The sequence below is a fragment of the Callospermophilus lateralis genome, chromosome 10 (genome assembly GCF_048772815.1).
Source record: "Callospermophilus lateralis isolate mCalLat2 chromosome 10, mCalLat2.hap1, whole genome shotgun sequence".
NCBI classification, from domain to species: Eukaryota; Metazoa; Chordata; class Mammalia; order Rodentia; family Sciuridae; genus Callospermophilus; species Callospermophilus lateralis.
In genome coordinates this window covers 108,106,699-108,130,250 of record NC_135314.1, presented here as the reverse complement: position 1 = coordinate 108,130,250, position 23,552 = coordinate 108,106,699, and the positions used below count along the sequence as shown (strand labels likewise).

At 51.7% G+C, this 23,552-nt stretch overlaps 1 protein-coding gene across 1 annotated transcript in view; it reads right to left on the bottom strand.

Annotated features, from left to right (window-relative positions):
- Positions 1-863: 863 nt before the first annotated feature.
- Arhgef26 (Rho guanine nucleotide exchange factor 26) overlaps positions 864-23,552 on the bottom strand; it is a 94,288-nt gene continuing 71,599 nt past the window's right edge. The window contains exons 11-14 of the mRNA XM_076867907.2: positions 10,856-11,065; positions 3,058-3,125; positions 1,859-1,963; positions 864-1,156 (exon numbers count right to left, since the gene is read on the bottom strand). Of these exons, the coding sequence (XP_076724022.1) occupies positions 1,014-1,156; positions 1,859-1,963; positions 3,058-3,125; positions 10,856-11,065 (526 nt within the window). The 3' untranslated portion in view covers positions 864-1,013. The remainder of the gene's footprint in view (positions 1,157-1,858; positions 1,964-3,057; positions 3,126-10,855; positions 11,066-23,552) is intronic.

The window sequence follows — 23,552 nt, the reverse complement described above, 5'->3', positions numbered from 1 at the left end:
TAAATGGCACTTAAATGACCTTTGTCTCTCCTTGCACTAGTGAAAGAAAGTAAGTTTGCAGAAACTCATGGTTCAGAGAGACTGCAAGCCCAGCAAGCAAGGCTACTGGTGCAAAGGTCAGAACCATTCAAGTAAGTGTCACGCCAGCTTCCGGATACCTCCAAGGCTTGACTTCTCTTCCTGGAGACGGCTAAAGCACGTTCCAGCCAATTTCCTACCCGGAAACAGGTGGGAACAGTCCACGCATCATTGAAGGCTAAGCAGCCTCAGGTCAGTTTTTTTTATAGCTCTTTGGGCAACATGGAAAAAAGCAGGATCCCTGTCCTGTGTTTACGATTTTCCTCACATATGAACCATGTAAATTCTATGTTACGCCAAGTAACTTAGCTTTATTAAACTGTACTTTTCGAGGACCACACTGAATGAAATGGATTACCAAAAACTTCCTATGGGAGCTTCCTCACTTCCCTTGTAGTGAGGAAAACAGTGGCAAAACTTCAAGTGTCAATTTCCCTTTTTTGGAGGAAGAGGTTTAGAAAACCCAACAGCTTGCTTTCTGAAACCGCAGGTTTTTTCTGAAATGAACTCGAGGCAGGGAAAATTATTTACAAAAGACAAAACCGCTAATCCTGGAAAAGCCCAGTGAAGGAGATGCTGAATGGAGCGTGGCTACGTTCTTAGGCCAGAGGCCAGAGTCCAGCATCTCACGTCCCTGACTTCTTCATGCCAGAATGCAGTGGGGTTAGAGCAGAGCCCATGGGAGCCCCAGGGGCCTGCTCTGTGTACCCAGAGAGCTGTGCCAGGAACTGCAGGTAGAAACCCAGCTTCCTGGACCAGCTGCCAGGAAGCTGTTCTCCTGAGAGAGCAGAGCAACTTGGCAAGCTTAAAGGCGACGGTTTTCATTCTTTTAATTAAACAGGCTGTGATAAAATTAACAGTGAAACTGGCACAGAACCAACCAGCGCCCCCGTCCCGACGTGCAAATCTCGCAGTAACAGAAGGCCATCCAGAGGCTACACGTTGGTCTCCAGTCCCAGCAGACGGCCCATCCTCTCCACGTTCTTGTCTATGGTCGTCTGACATGTTATCTCCTTGGCACATTCCATAGGGAACCAGCCTCTTTCTCCATCTCGAAGCCGCTCCCCCTCATACCAGCCTGCAAGGAAGAAGAGAGTCTGCACCCAGCCAGATGCAGGGGGCAGTCTGAGGAGGATGGGGGACCATTCAGGTTCAAACAGGGTCTGGCTGCAGGCTGGGAGCCCTGGTCATGAAGGTGTGTGGGCAGAGGTGAGAGAGAAGGAAAGGTTTCAGGACAGGAGGAATGGCGCTGCTGGGAAGGGACATGAGCAGAGCCCCTGGAGGTAAGGAGGTTCAGGGAGTCTGAGAACTTGCGGGGGGCGCAGGGCAGGGGATGCTTTAGAAAGGAACAGCACAAGGCGGGGAGACAGGGGCAGGGGGAGTTGGTTCTTTTGAAAGTAAGGAAGACCCTTTGGAGAGAACTAGGTCACTGGAGATGGAAAGGAAAGCAAACTTCTCGTGCCTGTGTCCCAATTCAAAAGCAAATGTGTGGATAATTGATCAAGAGACCTTTCAGAAGCTACATAAAAACTTTGGTAAAAGCTTTCAAATGCATCAGTGTCCCCAAACACCTGTCACCTTTAGGGTCTGAGAAGCCTCCAATGCAGGAAATGAAATCTTGGGAGAGAGAAGGAATAAGAATGGGGAGGAGGCAGCAGCAGCCTTAGAGCTGGGTGGCAACTGGGGCTCATTCTCGTGCTGGGGTTTGCCACGTGGCAAGATGAGGCTCCTCAGTCTGCATCAGTGCCAGGACACAGGTGCCCAGGAACACCCCACTCACCGTCACCCACGCGCTGATAGATGAGGACCACGTCGGCCACCTGCAGGGAGAGCTCATCTGGCTGCTTGGCTGTGAAGGACCTGATGACTTCCACCTGGGTCAGTGCTGGGGGGAAAGGACACACTGAGCTTGCGATGGCAGAGCAGCCGCAAGGTGCGGATACAGAGCAGACCGAGCCTTCACCAGCTCCAAGCAACCTGGGCAGCCCTAAGGAACAGAGCCGGGAAGCGGAAGCTCTGTCCTGCTCAGGAACTCCAGAAGCTCAGACTCCAGAGCACCTGTGCTGCCTGGGAACCTCATCACCCCTCAGACTCCAGAGCACCTGTGCTGCCTGAGAACCTTGTCCCCTGGAGCAGAAGTCGCTAGTCATGTCACACACGAGCAGAAAATGGCCACTGTGCCCTGTGTAAACTGAGGCGAGAGATTAGGTGACATGCCACAGCCATGCAACTGACAGTCAAGTCAGCAGCTCCCAGTGCTCTGGCTCATCCAGAGTGGGTCCCCATCCCACCAGGAGCAGCGCGTGAAAGCGACAACCTCTAGGAATCATAAGAGTGCCAACCAGAGGTGTAGGGGACATTTCTGGGTTTCCTTCCCCCATGCTGATGCATGACACAAAATCACACCCCAGTTATGCGCTGCTGGGTGACAGGGCTTCTTCTTTCACTTGCAAATATGAAATCTGACTTCAGGCTGATCCATTGGGCTTTGACTCTGTCCAAAAGCTGATTTTTTGATGCTCCAGGCTAACCTGTTTTGATGCCCTAATTCTTTGGATTTGACCCTCTTTCAAACAGAATCATCCCTAATGCCAAAGTTAAGGAGCTAAAAATAAGCACAGGACACCACCCTTTATGGCAGTGGCCCCAGTTCTCTGGAAAAAAAGAGCACATGTTCTTAACTTTACCATGTAACAGAGGTCAAAAGGAATCTTTAGGTTGAAAACTTCCTGCTTAGATCCCAACTGTTGCTGTGGAGATGACTAAACTTGGGACATGCCAATTCACTACAGACAGTTCAAGCAGGGGATTCACCTCCACCCTCCCAGGAACCATGTGGAACATAAATGATGTTCTTGACTCGCAGATGACTGAACAGGCTCAGGAAGGACACCCAGGGAAGCAAGAGGTGGGGGTGGAGACCACCCGTGGCCCAATGTCCAGCAGGGGAAGCCCCTCCCACTCCCAGATGGGACTTACAGGTTCGGTCTGGAGGCTGCTTCCCGCTGCTGTGTCCCAGGGCGGTGATCCAGCGGGCCCGCTCACTCCTGAACAGGCAGACAGTGAGGGTTAGGGCGCTGGGCAGATGGCCAGAGCTCCAGACACCCTGCCACGCCCATCCAGAAAAGGGAGGCTGGTCTTCAAAACAAGCAATGTAAGGGCCACAGTCCCAAATAGGCAGAAAATCTCATCATCAAAGGTCCCTCATGGTTCAGCTCTTGTTGGCTAAATGGCATTTCTCAGGTGACAGTCTGCCATTTAGTAAAGGGCTGATGACACCAAGACATCATTACAGACACGGAGCACCCTCCTAAACGGGTGTTCAGTGTCTCCAAAGGTAAACCTCATGTTTCACAAGGACCTGATGACTTCCAGGTCAAGCCCTATCCACGGCTTCCCTCCCCTCACACACGACCCCCACCCCAGGGAAACAAGAGTGGACACTCAGCATGATATGTTGTGAGCGGGACGGGCAGCTAAGTATGACCCTTTCTGGAATAAAATGGCTTTGACTCTATTTAGACTCTTCTCCAATGCTCTACAAGGATTTCATGAGTACAGGAAAAGAAGAAGAAAAAAAAGAACACCTAAGACTTAAAAATACAGGATGTAGTTATAATTACATGAAATAAAACAATGAACTGACACCAAAAGTTCCCCGTGAGTGAGCCCTACTCCCTAACAATCAGCCCCAGCTTTGTATTTTGAAAATAAAATCTCAAATCACAACAATTAAACCACACAAATGCACACTTCAACACCCTTTAAGAAGCACACAGTAAACCCATGGGTCAGTGCAGGCACCACTGGCCACATCCCAACATAGGGGACGTCCAGTGTTCCCTACACCCTCCTGAGATCCTGGAGAAGGAGGCGCTGGCCAAGTGCAAGTTCTGAGCAACCCTAACTGGGCCAACCTCCAGCGCGACACTCCTGCTTAGGAAGGGACCGCCGCATGGTTGACTGCGTCATGCTCATGCATGGGAAGGCGTTTTCTGACATTACTGCCTGCCTACCTCTAAGTCTCCCGACACTGCCACCCACTCTCACTCCCCCACAGGCATCCCCCTGCCGTGCCAGGCAAGCAGCTCACCTAGCGCACCAAGGGGCCCGTCACACCTGTCACCACCCGCTCCTTACCGCAGAGCCCGTTCTTCTCCCTGCAGAACACCACACTGCACTGGCTGTCAGCAGGCCTGGCTCTGACTGCTCACCTGGAGAGCACCCTGCTCTGGATCCAAGAGGGGATATCCCCAGCAGGTGCTTGTGAAACAAGGGGGTCACGTAAGGACCATTTCTCTCTGACAGACGCTCAATTCAAAGGGAACGGGCTGGGCCCCACCAGGCTGGCGTATGGAGCTGTAATCCGCAGATGTTCTATGGACAATGACGGCCTACCCAGCTTGGGGAAGCCTGGCCTCTGTCTGTAGGCAAAGGGCTTCCCGGTGGTTCTGCGAGGTCCTCTCCCAGAGGACCACTGCCTCCTGCCTCCGCCTGGCCACAGAACCTGGGAGCGACATGAGCCAGGCCCTGCACAGCCCCAGCCCTGTGTCCAGTGGCCTCAGCCTGCCGCGGGTCCAGCCGGCCAGAGGGAACTGTCCACTGTGTGGCGTGCTGCCTGGATGCCCACGGCATCTCTTAGACACAGCAGCCCCTCCCAGGGCCCAGGAGAGAACAAGACGCTCCTTGTTGCCCTCGCTGAAAGGAGTGGCTTCTTGAAACAGCTCCCAGGGAGTCAGTCCTCCCCCTCGGGGAGGCTATGGGAGCCATGGACTCCTCGGGCCTTAAAGCCCGTCCAGGAGCTCTCTCCCACCCAACAGGGGGAAGCTCAGCATCCGAGACAGGGCAACCCGCTCGCTGTGAGACCAAACTCCAAGGACAAGAAGAGCAGGCGTGGATTGCTCATTGCCACCTCAGATGTCACATCCACAGCTGGACAACAGGTACCTGCTTCTCCAGGGACACGGCAAGGATGGCGAGGGATGTGCTGTTGACTGCACGCCCAGCTGACTTTCCCCTTGAAGCCATGCCAATGCCCATCCCATCCCAACTGCCACAGCTCCGTCCCATCTGTCCCTCCTTCCACCAACGTGCTCCGAGCGCACAGGCCTTGTGCCAGGCTGGGGGCGCCAGGGGAACAAAATGCTTGTCACAGCCCTCGATATGGGGAGGAGAAAACAACTCATACGGATGCTAATCCCACCCGCAATGTGTGCGACAGAGCCCTCTGCCCAAGGCACGCGCGAGGGGAGGGAGAGGCCGAGTAGAGAAGGGCCTCTTTTAAGGACCGGCGGCACGATCCTTCCAGCCCAGCCCTGTGTGAAGTTGTGCCTCCAGTCTGACTCCAGAGTGACCAGCAGAGGCACCTTGTCCTGCCCTGCCAGACCAAGAAGCGCAGCAGGTTTAAACTGAACTGCACGAAGGCAGGAGAGGCAGAGGCCGAGGCCTGACTGCAGACAGGCCTCTGCTAGGAAGGTGCACTGGGGAGGTGGGAAGGGGTTCTAGTGACAGAGGCAGGACTGCCCAGAAGGAGCCCAGGACACAGGGGAGTGCTGGAGAAGGACGTCCCACCCTAGGTGAGGGCTTCTCAGAGACCCAGCTGACCCCAGCCTCCCTTTCATCCTCCTACAGTGGCGCTGGTCAGTTATTCCTTGCATTCGTCGTCCTCACAGCCTGCAGGTGAGCTGTGGTTTCCTAGGACACGTCTACCCCTGAGGCCTCTGGGGACACGCCCTCTGGAGCACGAGGAGTGGAGCTGTGAAGGGTGGCCTCGTCCATTCCTCCACATGCCAACAGCTCCGTGAACTGACCTGGGGAAGAACACTCCCAGGTGAACACATCACCGTGAACCCGAGACACACCCCACAGAACCGGAGGCAGGCTCCCCTTACCACATTTAAACACTCCCACCCAAGCCGATGAGCCTCCCTAGCCACCAAAGGGAGTTCTAGGCTGAGATCTTCGACGTGATGCAACTAAAGCAATCACTCCCACCAGTCACCCTGGGCTGGGTCAATTACCTGTTGGTAAGTGATGAAAACCCTCGCTCCCTCCCAGCAAATGGGAACGAGCAGCCTGGTGTGACACTCTGGATGTGACCAGGAAAACACACTGCCCCCTAAAATGAACACCTTCCACATAAACTGTCTTGTGCATTCTGTGCTGCTTCTTAAAAGACAAAGGAGAGGACTGTGTCTGGCAGAGCACTGACAACTTCACTCCACCCGGGTTGCTTCCTGTTGTTAATTAAGTCATCAGCAGGAGCAGGAAGCGCACAAGACTCCCTGGGAACAATGCCCCTTCATCAGCAGGCGCGGGCGGGGTTGGAGGGTGAAGGCCCAGCCACCCTGGCCAGGCTCCGCGCTCTGTGAAAGAGCCCCTGAAGCAGCAGCTCTGGTCGTGGATTGAGGCGACAGACCTGAGCTGAAGGAAGCCTGGGTCCCTCTGAAGCCTGTCCTGGGTGCCCATCCCCGCATCTACTGGACCCCAGTGAGATCGTTTCCACCACCGGAAACGCAGGAAGCCAAGGACACCACTGTCCACGCCTGTCCCCCTGCCCCCACCCAGGGCAGCCCAGTGGGCTTCCTTTTAATGAAGGCAGACACAGGGGCTCCCACTCCCACATTCCTCCTGAAAAGCCCCGGAAAAGCAGGACAGTGCAAACAGGCTCCCTTTGTCCTTCATTAGCAGCACAAAGACTGAGGACTGGGGACTGGCCTAGCCACACACACCACAGCCCAGCTGAGGGAGAGGAACAAGTGGCACTGGGGGAAGACTGTTCAGCAGCACACAGACCCGGGTGGCCACCCTCCTACCTGTCCTGGAGGCAGAAAAGCCAAGTGTGCTAATTTGGGGTCAATTCCAAAAATAGGTACTGGGAATCAAAAAGGAGGGGTGCAGAATGGAGGTGAGACTGGGGATGAGTACCAGAGCAGCCCAACCAGAGGAGGACGGTGCTCAGCAGGCCTCAGGCCTCGGGAGGTCGGAGACAAGAGCCCAGGAAACAGGTGGTGAAAGAAGTGGAAGATGTGTCAGAACCCCCTGCCCACCTCTGCACAGGAGTGGAGCTGTGAGGGTGGCTTCGTCCATTCCTTCACGCGCCAACAGCTCCGTGAACTGACCTGGGAAGAACACTCCCAGGTGAACACATACAGAAGGACCAGCAGAAGTTGACTATGCAAAGAAGCATCAAAAAATGGTTCCAAATCTCCAGGCTGGGTAGCTGAGAGCAGGCCGAGGTGTGACACCTGGGGGCTGGAATTCCCCCAGAGGCTCCCTATGAAGGCAGGTGCTGTTTGGATGGGGAGAAATCGGGGAGGTGGCCCTAGCTGGAGGAGCCCTTGATGGGGGCATGCCTTTGAAGTGTTACTGTATCCTGCCCCATGCTCTTTTTCTCTCTCTTCCTGGCCACCCCTGCTCCCTGCCATGAAGTTCTGCCTCACCACAGTCAGTTACTATGGACTGAAAGCTCTGAAACCATGAGCCCAAACACCTTCATCCTTTAAGTTGTTTTTCTCAGTTGTTTTGTCACAGTAACGGAAAGTTGACTAACACACAAATGGTACATTTACAGACGTGTGCGTTAGGCTCAGTTTTTTTTTTTTAAAGGGGTGCTTTAGGCAGTACTGGGGATCAAACCCAGGGCCTCATGTGGACTAGGCAAGTGCTCTGCCACTGACAGATATATTCAGTCCTTCTCATTTCTTATGTTTTTCTTTTTTTTATTGATATTTTTTATATATGACAGCAGAATGTATTACAATTCATAGTACACATATAGAGCATAATTTTTCATATCTCTGGTTGTATATAAAGTATATTCTATCAACTGAGCTATATTCCCAGCCCCTTCATTTTTCATTTTAAAACAAGATCTAAGTTGCTGAGGCTGGCCTTGAACTTGTGATCTTGCCCCAGCCTCCCAGGCTGCTGGGATTACTGTGCCTGGCTATATTTCTGGAGGGGAGAAAGGAAAGAAGTGGCTGCAGACAGGGAGATGAGCCATGGGAGCACAGATAAGAAGCTGAGAAAGGGAAATCTTGGTGCGGGCATGGAAATGTCTGCTGGTTGGCAGCTTCTCAGTAAGGCTAAGTGCCCTACCAGAGAGCAGGGGCTGCGGGGCCGCCTGGCACACCCTGACGCTTACCAAGCGATGGCCGAGCCTGGTGATGGTGCCTTCACTGCTCACATAAGCAAAGCCACCGCACTGTGCCCCAGCTGACCCTCTCCAGGGGCTCAGCTGTCCTGTGCAAATAGCCACAGGACAGGCTGTGGAGATCACACCCCTGCTCATCCCGAGTGCACCCCCCACTGCCCCACAGACAGTTATTCAAAGGCAAATAGGGAGCTGTGCATCCCATTCCTTTTCAGGCCATGGAATCAGGCCAAAGGGTAAACACTCCACCCTGGAGTTCAGCTGTCACTCCAGCCAGCAGGGCACTGCCAACCTTGCCTTCTCCACCAGGTTGCTGCTAGATGGTATTAATCAAGACGGACCCAGAGGCAGAAACCCTCCAACACACATGCGCATCCACACACCTCACAAGCTGGGAAACACGCAGCACGTCCTAGCCAGACCAAGCCTCCTGCTCAAAACCAGGCAGCCCAGACCACAAGCAATGGAAATGTGTGAGGAGATAAGTACACTTGCTCTGACTGAAACATTCTGCAATGTATGCACACACTGAGCACCACATGGCGCCCCATGAGCATGGACAATGCTCATGTTTTTATGTTATTAGTTAGAAAAAAAAGAAAGACGCAGAACTGGCCTGCCGATGTCTGATCATGACGTACAGCTTCCTATGCTTTCAAACAGCACCCCCCCTTTTTTTCCCAGAAAAGCCCATCTTGGCTGTAATATATTTCCTTTCGCTATCAGAGCCTTTTTTGTGTCTTGTAAGCATTTGTTTCTCAACTGCCATTGAGGGTAGAGGAGGGGAGGAGAATGACAGCTCCCCCTCCTCTGTACCCAGGGAGACCTCTGCCCCTTCTGGAATGTTCTCTTGCTAGTAATTAAAGAACTTACAAATATGAGTCATAGCCCTGGGCTCACAGATGACATGCTAAATATTCTGAGAGCATGTCTGATTAAGGAAATGAACAAACCACTCCAAAGCGAGAGGGCAGAAAATGTGAGAATGTCCCAGGAAAGCCAAACTGTCGTGGAAAGGAGCAGACATGCCAGTCACCTCCTCGGAGCAAGCCAAGAAACAAGTGGTGGGATTTCATCCGTTATAAATGGGACAGTCAGGCGCACTCTGCCCATGTCAGCGGGGCCTGAATGAAGAACAAAGGGCCCCTGTAAACAGACCCAGGGACTTTCACCATCACCAACTGAGTAGGGGCTTCTCTAAGTTCCTGAGAATTCTCTAGAAGGTCCACACAGTCCTAACCTCCAAAGTGGTTACGCCTTTTTATCCTCAAAGTCATAAAATCCAAAGCTCAGATGTTATTAATTCCAATTTTAAAAGAGATTCCCCCAAACAAAGGAAGCCTGGCTCTGTTTCTCCTAGCTAAAGGCTTCGGTCACTTGTGGAGATGAAGCGCTGCCCTGGCATGTCCCACACAGGTCACAAGGAGCAGCAGAGTGGCTCTCACAGTTCCTGGGGAAGAGCCCCAGGACACCAGGAAGGACGTGTGTGCTCTGTCAGGAAGCCTGTCGGGGAGAGGCTCCCCCTCACGCCTGCCTCAAGTGCATGGGGAATCTCCTTCAGCCCCGCCTCAGCCTGAACCCCCGGTTTCTCCACCCTAGAAGTTAACTCCTACTGCCAACAGTAAGGAAAGGACCATGGAACATTGTACGTGGACGCCTTGTGATTTTCACTTTTTCTAATGTCTCTCTTTCACACTCAGGAACACGGTAAGACCTCTCTCAAGAGTGGAGATCTCTCTGAGATAACCCTAGTCTGCTAGTCTGAGCCTGTCGTCCACCAGCTGACCATCCACTCCACCCACCCCACCTGGGGGCCTTGGCAGAGGTGGGAACCTGAGAGAACAAAGGAGGGAGGAAGCTCCTCCTCAGCTGCACCTGACCCTCCTTGACACCTGCCCAGGAGGACTTCTGCAGGAGGCCTCCTCCCAGGCAAATGAACTGGTTGGCTGTCCCTCAAGGGACCCAATCGCCAGGTGGACCAAATCGCCAGGGCTGGGTGGGCCGCATGGTCACCTGGTGACCCAGAACACCCCTGTGGCTCTGCCTCTCCACACAGGGTCCTCAGGCCCTTTCCACCCCGGTGCCTCTCCTGACAGAGGAGCTGGGCATTCTGTGGACCAAAGCCAGGTGACAGGAAAAGACTTCAGCCCCAGGAAAAAGACTTACAGTGTGGACTAAACTACCACTGAGCATGATTCCCTAAGCCTGAGGCTTCGTACTTTCATCAATTAAAAAAAAATGATTTTAAAACCCACTATAGACATAAAATCCACACCAACTAAAAAGCACAATGCTGGAACTTACCGGGGCAAAAATAACATCCCTCCTTTGACATACTGAGAGGATCACAAAGGGGAAATGTCCCCAGTGCCACACTTGCACACAGTAGGTACTCAATGACACAACAGGTGCCATGTTCACACATAGTAGGAACTCAACAACATAATAGGTGCCCTCCTCACATAGCACACAGTAGGTACTCGACAATATAACAGGTGCCCTCTTCACATAGCACACAGTAGACACTCAACAATGTAATGGGTGCCCTGCTTACACACAGTAGGTACTCAGCTGAAGACACAGGAGCTCCCCTTTCCAGCCAACCACCCAGCGTATACTCACTGCGTGTCGGCTCCTAGAAGCATTTCCACTTTCTCATTTGCGTGGTTACTCAGGACCGTCAGGGTGAAGAGGTGACTAGCGGAGCTCTGTCGTGAATACAGCATGGTGGAACTGTTCTTCCCTGGAGAGGAATTGAGGTCTTCATTGTCACAACATTCCACCAACAGCTGATCTCTTAAGGAATAATCGTTGACGTTGTAACTTTCCTCACTATAAGGAAACGGGAAAAGGACGTGTTGATTACGCTGGACGAGGTGGTGACACTGTCAGCTTCCCAGTCACATTTTGGGAGGAGGAGAAGGAGAAAGACCTAATTTACACTGTGAGCTGGAACCTCAATAACATCTGCTGATTGTGAGCCAAGGTGATCCCCCTCAATTAAGCCTCTTAGTTATTACTGTAATTATAACAGTCTAAATGGCCTCTGGGGTGTAAGGGCAGTGTTTTTAGAGTCTCAAATGTTCTAGTTGTCATCAGATGTCATCCTGGAACTGTCCTGTGAATGAGATCACCATGCCTCCTGGTCACGCTCCACCGCGCACTCCCCCCAGGATGAAGAGGAGCCACGGGCCTGGCAGGCACCCTACCTCCCAAGGGCCGCACAGAAGAGGGAAGAAGAACCTCAGAGGCCTGCCTGTTCCTGGCCCAACGCCCAGCCCTGCTCTCCCACCCTCCCCACCTTGGCACCTGCTCCAGAAGCCACGGGGTTAACCATGCCATGCCCTGAACTTGCTCACCCCAGCACCCCAGGGTCCTCCATTCTGGGACTCTCTCCGCACCCACTGTGAACCTGCTTAGTCCAGTGCCCACTCCCTCAGCAGCTGGGCTGCTCCGAGCACCTCCCATGGTATCCCCTGGGAGTGCCCTTCCTTGGGAAATTGGTGACAGCTCCTGACTCCTCAGCATCTTCCCTAAATGCAGCTCTCTGGTGGGCGCTGCACCCCGACCGCTCTCTGCAGCCTGCTTTCCTCCTGGCTTCTAGACAGCAATCGTTCCTTCTCCCGAAAAGACCTCAGCTCTGATGCTGCTGCCACCCCCACAACCCGAGTCCCTCCCCACGAGTGTGGTGTTACGGCCTCCTTCCTGCACAACAGAGCACTACCTACATCATCCCTGAATTCCATGCAGAGGGCCCTACTGTCACCTGGTCTCTTAGTTCCTTACTTCATCTTCCCAATGACCTTGTCCTCTGCTCTACGTCAGTTACCTTGTCATGGCCAACTGCAACCTCTCCCTCCAGCACACGGTCTTCCCCACTCACCCCTGTCCTAACCCCCAGTTCCACAACCCGATGCCTGCCACTGTTCCCCTCCTCGGATCCTCTGTGTCCTCTGATCAAACACAGTGACCGAGTTCTTGGAACCCAGCCGTGATCACTCCTTGCACACGTGTGTGTTCCCACGCTGTGCGTGCCTGGTGAATTCTGGTTGCACACTGCTCTCCTTCCATTCTGCACCCTGGCAGCTGGATGTGGGAAAGCTCAACGGACAACTGTCAAACAAAAGGACAGATTCAAAACATTCTGACCCTCTTCTCAGAACATGGAAGCATTACTCTACTTAATAACAAATGCAAATACCTGAACTCAGGGAAGCTGAGGGAAAATAAAATTCCTTGTGCCTGGTCAAATGTACTAGGAATTCCAGAACAAGCCCCTTTGTTCAAGAGATTTTGGAATTTCTTTTATTCCATGAGGGTACCTACCAACCACTCCCTTGCAACTCTCTTTGAAAAATGCTATCTTTTCTAAAATTTAGATAGATAAACTATCCCCTCACAAAACAGCAAATGCCGTCATCATCTATAAAAGCAAAGACTGCCTTCTGATGAAGACTATTTGTTGCTCAGGTAACAAGTGACATAATGGGAACTTCCCGTGGCATCTCGTGTCCAGAGCCCTCCTCAGCCCTCCCACGCGGTACACGCACTTCCCATACCCAGAACCAGGTGCCCCTGGCACACAGATGCTTCTAGGAGAAGAACAGGCCACATGGACAAACACGCATGGCTACATTTCTCAAGGATCTCCTTCACCAGAAGCAAAGTAGGTGATCTGAAGTTTGTAACATCCTGAGGATTTAACAGACAGGATTCGACAGCTCGAGACACAGGGTAAAATCCGAAAAGAAAAAAGGCTTTAAAAACTAGCAAAATCTCAGCAACAATAACATCAAAAGCAAGTGAGAAAGAGGAGGAATGGGGGTTTTCTTGCGACTGTCCTCTCTCTGCATCTCCAAGTTACGCTTCTGCCCCAATTCACAAATTAAGAGAGAGGGCCTATGGGTCAAAAGCGTCCATTTCCTGTTAAAAGGAGACCTTCAGACAGAGCAAGTGAGGGCGTAACACTGTGGTATGGGCATCTAGATAGGCCCTGGACACCACTGCATGGGCATCATGGGCACTTCCAAATAAATAAGATCAAAGAGATGCACTAGCTGTCTTTCAGGATGACTGGAGTCCAAGAGCTCAGCATCAAGGGGCAGCACCTGTTAGACCACAGGCTGAAAGCAAGACCAGGAGCTCGCGGGGGGCCTTCAGGAACCAGGGGAACGAGCCCCAAGCTTTCACTCCTCCTCTTGGTTGTCAGAGCTCCCGTTTCCCCCAGTGTTTGCTCAGTGCAAACCCAGCTAGCCTATTTCATCAAGCTGTGGATCTCTGCCTCGCAGGGACCAAGTCAGAAGTAGGTAAATTTAAGAAATGTTTCCTCACTATCCTTTTGAGCAGTGAGGAGGACCGTGCCACTGACACAGACCAGGTCTCTGCCCTGGCCCTCTCAGATGTCCAGTCTGGAGCTCACCTCCAGCCTCAGTTTCCCCACCTGCAGAGCGTGTCCTTGGAACTCTGCCCAGTTTGACTTCTGGATCCAAAACAGGATGCAAGGAACAGGTTTACCCATCTGTGTTTTAACTGATCTACCATCAATCCTCCAATACCACCATTTTATCTAGGCCAGTCAGCTTCTATAGCGTATAATAAATACTATAGGGGTTTACGCGCCCTTTGCTACTTTCTTAGTGAGTTTAATGTAAAAATAAAATCTTGATTCCATTCAAAAGTAGTAAATTGGTTATTTTTCCTGGTCTGCTACCATCCAATGGAACTCAATGGAACACCCGGTGAAAAGGAATCAGCTCTGGCCAGCTCCTGTGTGTTCTCTCTCCCACAGGCCCATTCCCGCAGCCTCCCGAAGGTTCACATGGGACTGGGATGGACAGCCTTGTCCTGAGGCCAGCCAGCACCTGCCACTCCTCTGTCACAGTGCATAAGGACAGCTGTGTTGGGACAGGAGCTTGAGGAGGCTGAGCAGGTCCAGGGCCGGATGCCACCATGCAGCACTCATTTTCCTCCTCCTCTTACTCAGGTCCAGAAGGTACTGGGCAGCCTGTGCTGGGCTGGGCGAGAAGCCCCTTCCCTTGGGGAAGCTGATGGGAATCAGACTTCCCGTCTGTGGATGTCATTGAACAAACATATGGTTTACACAGGCTCTGCAACAATCAGGACCACGGAATTAGGAAGTCAGATTGCTCAGGGAAAAAGCCAATGGAAAAACCACCTTTCCTTATAGGAGACGTTTACGGGGACACTTCCTTTCATTGTCTCATCTGTGCTCCAAGTTGGCAGCTGCTCCTCCAGGCTGTCTGGGGGAGTGCAGGTGGCAGCCCCAGTCAAACATAGAAGCCTGTGGCTCTGTGCGCAAACAGGGGTGGTGTCCCTGCGGAGACAACCTCCAGCCACTGATAGTTGTTAAGGTCTCTTTTTTAACAAAATGAAGAACTGTGGATAGAGAGCAGTGTATTATGACAAACATGCCATTCAATTTAGTTCCCTCTGGGAAGAACTCTGTCAGGCAGCTCAGAGGAGGTTTGGTTCTGTTACATGCAAGGGAAGTGATCCTTGCCTTACTGTACACAGCTGCGTTCTTAAGCAGAGTGCTACGAACTTCTACAGAGGGATTTTCCCACTGGGCGTACACTTATTACCTTTAAGTCAGGAAAACCTTCAAAGACCATGTGACATAAATGCACCTTGAAAACACACCAAACGACTTATCTATGATCACAGGGGCAGACATCATCTTCCGCACATGCATCTTACCTGGGAGAAGGAGGATGAGGGAAGAGGGTGGAGGGATTCCAGGTCATCGACAGTATTTTATATCTATTCTGTTGCTTTTAAAGGAGGGCATCTAATGTTGCCGTGGGGAAAAAAAAAAAAATTGGTATCTGTCAAATCTGGACAGAGCTCTTAGCAGCTGATGATTTCCTGCAGGCTTGAACTATTTCATAAGTAAAAGATCTAAAATTCACAGATGCACAGATGTGAAGGGCACCATCACTCAGGGGTCTCCAGGTGCTGGAGGAGTAGTGGAGGGCTCTCTGGGTGAGAGGGTCCTTTCCATCCTAATGGCTACGTGCAGGCAGCACCACCGGCTGCGATCCACAGACTGAGATGTGAGCTCTGAGTGATAAGTGGTGGGTGAGACCCAAATGAGGGCTTTCCTAGGCAAAATGACTCCGTCTTATTAATAAATACCCACACAACATTTAGGATCAAACTGAATGGTTCTGCTATGTGAACAAAGAAGGGATATTCAATGCGACGGAAGTATTTATTCTTGTTAAATCAATCTATAATTCTAACACAACTCAAATTTTTTTGAGGGGGGGGTGGCAGGGAGGGGGAGTAACTGAGTTGATTTTAAAATAATGGGAAAACTGACGTGAAGAAATGGCCAGAAGGATGGAGGGAGGCAGGCGTGAACTGGCCCTACAACACACTCCGACACACTATAATGCAGAGGGACTAGGAGGGGGCATCGAGGGCTCACCCACTGCCACACAAGCACAGCTGGGGACTTGGTCTATGACAGAGATGGTTCTTCCAACCCGCAGGGAATTGACAGTTTTTCAATAAACAACACTAGGAGGCTTGGAGAAGCCTCTGAAGATGAACTGGCCCCTCCTCAGCCATTTCCTTGACCAAGCCCCGGTGTGGGGGAGCCAGAGGTCAGCTGGGTGACTGGCCTGTCCTGCCCTGTGGTGGGACAAGCCTTTCAACTCGTGCGTCCCTGGGGAGGGCCCACCTAAGGCTTGTTGGCCAATGTCTTGGCACGTACTGGACATGAGTGATAAAGTAGAAAGTGGGCCCCGGAGGGGGAAGGCAGGCGGGCTGGAGGCTGGGCAGAGCCGGTCTGCAAAGGCCAGCACTCCGCTGCTCAGCCCGGAGCTGGTCGCACACACCTTAGTGCTCTGGACCCCTCCATGGCCCGGGTCTGATAGATGGAAAGCCAAGTCACACCTCCATCTTCCCTTTATAAACTGAAAGGAAAAGACGCTGTGTAGAAGGATCCACACAAGACAGACACACAGCCCTCCGCCCACTCAGAGGCTCCCTTGCCATAGGCTGCTCAACGTGAGCACACTCTGTCCTGAAGAAGACCCTCCCCAGGTGCTGGAGGAAAGCAAAGGTCATGAGTGGGCAGCTGCCTGCCTTCCCTCCCGCTCCCACACTCCCCCAGGTCCAAGCCCTGGGCTCCACGGTTCTCCTCCGGAGTCTGCAGGACTCAGACATTGGTGAGCACCTGCGACACTGGAACTACCTGCAGCTGACGCTTTGGGGACAGCTGTGTGTCACCCTTCGGAGCCATCCTGCACACCCTCCTGCTTCTCCTCAGGGATGCCAGGACCTGCCACTCTGCCAGGACTGGTGGCACAGGAGTGTGTGGGGGAGCTCTTCCTGGTGTCATTTGGCACAAGCATGCGCGAGAGCTCTCCTGCTGCGGATTTCAACTTGCTTCCCTTCCTCTTCAAAAAACATGGCTTTAAACCTCCATGCTTGATCCTGGGCTTAAGGGGAATGAAAATTCCCTAGTCCAACACTGCTGTGCTCAAGGACGCTGGACTACGCTGACACTTATGTCAAGTTAAGGGATTAAAACACTTTTCCACCTGACTGAGATTAGACTTCAATTTTAAAGCCTGATTTAGAACTCTACCAACAAGTTTTTAGTGGAATAGTATACAATTCTACATAATGAAGTATTCAGCACGCATGTAAGGGCACAGATCTGATTCAGAGTGTCTGGTGAGAATCCCAATTTTGTCACTTATTTGATTTGTGAACTTGAGCAAATTACTGATTTTTTCTGTGCTTCACTCCATCTTTAAAGTGGAGGTAAAAATACCAATACTGCTGGATTTCTTGTGGGGATTAAATGAGCTAGTACAGCTCTTGTCCCCGTGCGTACAGCTCTCACAATGCTGCCTGGCTTACAGCAAACACCCAGTCAAGGCTGGTTATAACTTTCTACTTTTTTTACTTTTGTATCATAGTATCATCCATTTAAACTGCCCGTCTTTTATGGAAGGCCTGGCTTTGCAGCCCAGCAGGTCCACGCTGCCAGGGATGCTCTACACCCATCATCCTGGACAAAAAAAGAGACGGGCAGTTCAGAGAGGCCGGTGAGCACTCTAGGGATGCCACTGGGGTGGCCAGGATGGAGCACACTCGGACGGGCGACAGGCAGCTTTCCAAGTGGGTAACGAGGTCACTTCAGTTGTGGAGAAATCCCCCCATGGGATTCAGCCTGACTGCCACTACTGCCTTCAGAACAGGGAAACTTACCCTCATCCCTTGGGGTCATTGGGAGGGTAGATCAGGACCCCAGATGCCAAGAGGTGTGTGTGCTCACGTTCCTCATGTAAAGGGGCACATACCACATCACCCTCACCCCTACACCCACATCCTTCCACATCCTTGCTCAGTTACCTGCCACACCCAAGACAATGCAGGTGCCGTGTGGACAGTGGTTGTGCCACACTGTTTAAGGAACAATGTCAAGAAAAAGCTCTGGGCATGCTCAGAGCAGACACCACTCGTTTGGTTTGGTTTCCCTGTACTTTCCATCCAGCCCTTGTGGAAGGCTTGGATATGGAGGGCCAGCTATAACAGGACTGTGTCACGCATCAGGGGTCAGGGACACTGTGAGAAATCACTACTATAAAAGCAATTTTATAAAAAATAAAGCAAAACGGCAGGTATCACTCACCCATGTGGCATCCGTTGTGCTAATTGGTGTTTATTCCTAAATCCTGTTGATTTTGAAAGCCATAAGTCCAGGTCTGGGTCTAGATAGAGTGCCATGGCCTTTGGATGTATACCAATGGCAGATTTAGACCAATTTTTAGATAATGAAATACACTAACAGGGCAACAATTTGATTCATAGCAAGATCTTTAGAGAGAGAAGCACAATACTGAAGATCAAATTGACGAGTATGTATCCATTACTGAGTCACTTAGCAGGGACCATTCACAGCGTGAAAAGCCTTATAGGCATCACCTGATCTAACGTTCGTGGACTCCATGGTAAAGATATCACTATGGTCCCAGTGTACAGACGAGAACACCAAGGCACTGAGAGATGGAGTACAGGGTCACATGCCCAGGTTGTCTGACCCCAGGCATAGTGTCGTGTTTCTCAAGAGTGGCAGCTTCAACACTGAATAGCAAAGTCAACTCTCCACACAGATTCGGAGGAAGTCACATCTCAGCATATCACAGAACGCCAGAGGGCTAGCACGGTGACACAGACAAAGGAAGAGGAGGAAGAACTGACACTCCTCCTCCACTGACACCTCACCACGTGAAGTTGGAACCAAATGCCGTGACAGTCAGAAACACCGCAACCTAATGTTCCAGGAGGAAAAGGGCTTTAAATTAGTTTTGCTGCTTTCCCTTTATCCAAGATTCTCTTCACTTCCCAAGGAAGGAGTTTATTCTGCAAAGGAAGACAGGCGACACCAGGGGTCTTTGGTTTTCCACGACGGGAAGAACGTTTTCACGGAAAACCTCAAAGCAGAATCGGACCAGGTCATGACTCTCGCAGGGAGCCTGCAGGGCTGTAAGCCTCCTGCATTCAAGCTCCTCGGAAAATGCAAGCTCTGATTGAAGTCCCTGGGCTTGCAAGGATGGCCTGGTGGCACTCTGTTACAGAAAATCCTTTTACTAAGCCTGCGGACTGGTTAACGAGTCACAGAGCTCAAGTTCTATCGACACACACTGTGATCATGGAACAGGCACCAGGAAGTGGGAATCCACTGTCCTGGAGGTCGGCAGGAAGGAAATGTTACAAAAGGAGACTCTTCCCCAGAGTCCCATGCTAGATGAGCCCAAGGTACACAAAATCTGGCAAGTACAAGTTGGTGCCAATTCCCCTTTCCTGCAACTGGCAGAACTACAGAATATCAAAACCTTGCATTGAAAATGGTGCTTCTCAAAGCAAACAAAAAAAGTATAAGTTTCTAGGCATTTTTCCCAATGATAATATGGAATGAGGAAAAATACTCCAGATGCACAAAACCAAAAAGTAACAAACGCAAAGAAATTAGAGTTAAATTAGAACCTGCAAGGCTGAGACACCTGGAGTACCACTGACCTCAAATGCCTGGGATCAAAAGTGTGCTGGGTTTCTTCTTATTATTATTTTTAGATTTTTGGAGTATCTGCATATACGTAATGATGAATCTTGAAGAGGGAGCCAAGTCTAACCCTGAGATTCATTTCCGTTTCATGCACACCTTATACACATAGCCTGGACGTAATTTTACATGGTACCTCAAATATCTTTGTGCATGAAGTTAAGTTGCCCAGTGTGAAATTTTCCACTTTTCATTTCAGCACTCAATGTTTTAGATGCTGGAACGTTTCTGATTTCAGATTCTGGGGTCAGGGATGCTTCGCCCGACCTCCCTCAGAGCCCTCATCTGTAGCGTGGAAACAGCCCTGGGTACTGTGATGAGCCACCCACGCAGGGCACACACACCCACGCAGGGCACACACACCCAGGCAGGGCACACCTCCCATTCTCCAATCCTGGGCTCTTGTCGCTGTCACCATCACTGTCACCAACGACTGGTGGGATGGGAAACAGTGCCTGAGAACATCATGGCTAGATCATCAGGAGGCAGAGGGCTGGGAAGATGAACAGAAACCAGTCAGAGAGGACTCCACCTGCTGCAACAGGGAATGTGGTGCGACGAGATTCTGCCCTCTTTTGCTCTGTGCCCAGGGCCCTGCCTCCCACACACCTTTGTGAGGCAAGGTCCTCTTCATGCTTTAGGCCTTAGATTGGCACCTCCTCTGGGAGCTTCCATCCATCTCTCTGCGTGGGGATGATGTCTGCTGCTCTGTGGTCCTGCACACCCACGCGCCTCCCTCTCTGCAACACTTGGAGTCGACTGTGTGTCCATGTCTGTTTCACTGACCTTTGCTTCCTCAGTGTGCAGCAAAGCACCCAATGTGGGAGGGTCTTTTTTTGGGAGGGTGGGCAACTAGGGATTGAACTCAGGGGCACTGGACCACGAAGCCACATCCCCAGCCCCATTTTGTATTTTATTTAAGGAATTGAGTCGCTTAGAGCCTCGATGTTGCTGAGGCTGGCTATGAACTCATGATCCTCCTGCCTCAGCCTCCCGAGCCGCTGGGATTACAAGCGTCCTGCCCCACACGAGGACCATTCAACAAACGCTTGCAGAACATGGACCCATAGGGTGGGTGCTGGAGGGTAAGCCATTCAAATGAAAGCGTTGTTCAGCAGGCAGATGCCCCCTCCATTCTACCTCCATGCTAAAATTTCCTTCAACTCTCTTTTAATTTTAGAAGACATGTGACTTTTGCATTTTACTTTTCTATTCTTGTTATATACTCACTTTTAAGTAAAGGGTTTTTTTAGGCTGAAGACAATGAGCACTTATTGTCAGCCAGCCGAGCTCCACTTGGACAATTCCGTGTTTGGTGGCAACATGCACAGCTTCTCACCCAGAGCCAGCTGAGCTCACGATTTCTTCTCCCGCAGGCCTGAGCAGCACATTGGCCACATCAAAGTCACAGGTGACTTCAGAGCCTGTGTGATCTGGTGTCCACTGCTCTGGAGGGCCCTAGTGAGCACAGGTGCAAAGCCCGCTATCTCAGACTCAGGGGTTGGGTGAGCCTGAGGGTGGCAAGGTGGTCCAGCTTCTTTTTTCGGGGGACGCTCTTCCAAGGGCACATGGGTGACATGTGGAACGCAGCTGGGCAAGCACCAGGAGTTGGGGACGTGTGGCTCTTCTCCCTGTGTCCGCACGTGCCTTCCCTCACCGTCTTCCTGCATCTGGGAGCCTTTGACCTGGCCACGGCTGTGGGCCGGGCAGGCACAGCAGTCTTCACCTCTGTGCCACCTTCATGAAATGGTAAATGAACATTTTTTGGTTACTTAATTTTGGCCAGAACAAATCTGGAGCTTAGTTGATCAGGGGGTTCCTCATGTCACTGAAATGTGACCTGCAGATCCCTCCAGAAACAACACAGCCTCGAGGTAAAGAGCGCGTTAGGCCGGATTTGCGAAGCTGCTCAATAGAGGAAGCTCTTTTTACTGGCTTCTGGTTTGTATTCCTGGATCAACTCACTTTTAGGCAGCACCTGTTCTCAGACAAAAGGTTTAAGCAATAAAAAGGTTGAATTATCTCCCTTTGTCTAGTTGAGTGGGTCTGGGAAGCCCCACATATACTTTCCTGCCCTGGGAGAGATGCTGCTGAAGCTTCTGAGGTTTGGGAAGACTTCCCAGGCGAGGGCGGCTGACGCGGGACGGTCCCTTCTGCAGCACAGAAGCCGGGAGAGCAGTACAGGCTCAGTGGGTGGAACCCAGTGCCTCTCTGTTCTGCAGCTGCTCTGCGCTCACCCTGGCCCCAGGCACAGACATCAGGACGCAGGAGGGACCACAGGTGAGCAGCAGAGGCTGCCCAGGAGCTGTCTTCAAGTGGCTCTTCTTTTCCATCAGCAGAGACAAACTTCCCAGAGAATCCTCAGAAGACTTCCCATGTCTTACATTCATTCTTGGGTCACAAGACTCCTTGTCACAGGCAGGCTGGGAAAGGAAGACAGCAGCCACGCTCGTCCTGGGTCAGTCAAGACACACCCGGGCCTGGGCACGAGGGCTTGACGGCAAGGAGCAGGACAGGGTGGCAGCTGGACAGATACTAATAGCTCCAGCCATGACCGCAGAGCCCCTTCTGCACAGATGTCCACCTCGAGCAGCCTGGGAAGCAGGAAGAGCTCTGGGAGCACCGGCCCTTGGCCTTCAGGATGAACAGGGTGACGCGCATACTCACTTCAAAGGAAACAGCTGCCGCTGCAGGCCTGCAGCCCACTTCCCTTGGCCAGTGTCAGTCCTCCTGCTACGGTCAGTGAGCAAGCAACCTGCAGGCAGAGCCTCTAGGCTCCAGGCGGCCAGGCGCACCCTTCAGAGCAGGCCTCGGCTGGGTGCTGCTGGCTGTGAGGAACTGCCCAAGGCAGAGGTGGCCTGAGGCCTTCCTACAAAAGGCCAGCTAAGACTGCCAGGCAGTTTCACCAGGGTCAGATGAGTAGATCTATGTTTTTTAAAATTTATTTGGGATGCTGGAGATTAAACCCAGGGCCTTCACATGTGAGCTAAGCACTCCACCACTGAGTACATACAGCTCTAGCCCCTTTTATTTTGTTTTGAGAAAGGATCTTGCTCAGTTACCCAGGCTGGTCTCTGAGACTGTAGGTGTACACCGCCGCATGCGGCTAGGTTTGTTTTCTAAAGTGGTTCTCTGGCCATGGGATGTAAAATGGATGGGGGCGGCACCATGAATCCAGTTGGGTTTGTCTCATAGGAAGAGTTCAAGGGGCCGGGACCGGGGTGGTGGCAACACATGGAGAAAAGCTATTTCATGAGCCATTTGTAAGAATGGTGACTGGGCAAGGTTCACGGTGACAGGACAGAGTCAGGCTGTCTTGTAGGGTTACTGTGGAGCAATGGGGTGGACAGATGGCTTTCACTACGGAAGAAATAAACCCCAGAGAAGGAATGAGTTTAATGAAGAAGATGTGGGCAGAAAGCAATCTGAGAGACCTCAGATGGAGGTGTATGTGCTCAGTGGTGGAGTGCTTGCCTAACATGTGAAGGCCCTGGGTTTAATCTCTGGCATCCCAAGTTAATTAATTTTAAAAAATATAGATCTACCTTGCCTGTTACCTTCCGTGGAGATGAGGTCTTTGCAGATGTCATCAAGTTAAGACCATACTGTTACAGGGGCCCTACACCACTGGTAATAACTGGTGTCCTTAGAAGAGGAGGCAGATTTAGAGGCACAGAGACACTGGAGAGACAAAGGCCACATGGAGACAAGGACGGAGAGCAGAGGGAGGGTCTACAGGCCAGGGATGACAGAAGCCCTTAGCCTGATTCTTCTCTAGCCTTCTGAGGGGCTGGGGACACTGCCAACATCTTAATTTGGGACTTCTGGCCTACTGAACTGTGTGATGAGCAACTGTTGTCTTAAACTGCACTCTGTGGGTCTCTGAAAGAGCAACTGCAGGACTCTAACAAGCACCAAGTCAAAAGTTTGCCTTTGGCTTCAGACAAAACTGGGAGGGAAGGCTATTATGGTCTGGATGTGACCAGAAGCTTACAGGTGAGACAGTGCAAGAAGGTTCAGAGGAGAAATGATTGGGTTACATGAGCTTTAACCCAATCAGTGAATCGTTCCCCTGATAGGGATTGATTAAGTGGAACTGGAGGCAGGTGGGGAGTGGCTGGAGGAGGTGGGAACTGGAGGCACGGCTTTGGGTGTATATTTTGTATTTGGAGAATGGAGTGTCTCTCTGCTTCCTCATCATCCTGTGAGCTGCTTGCC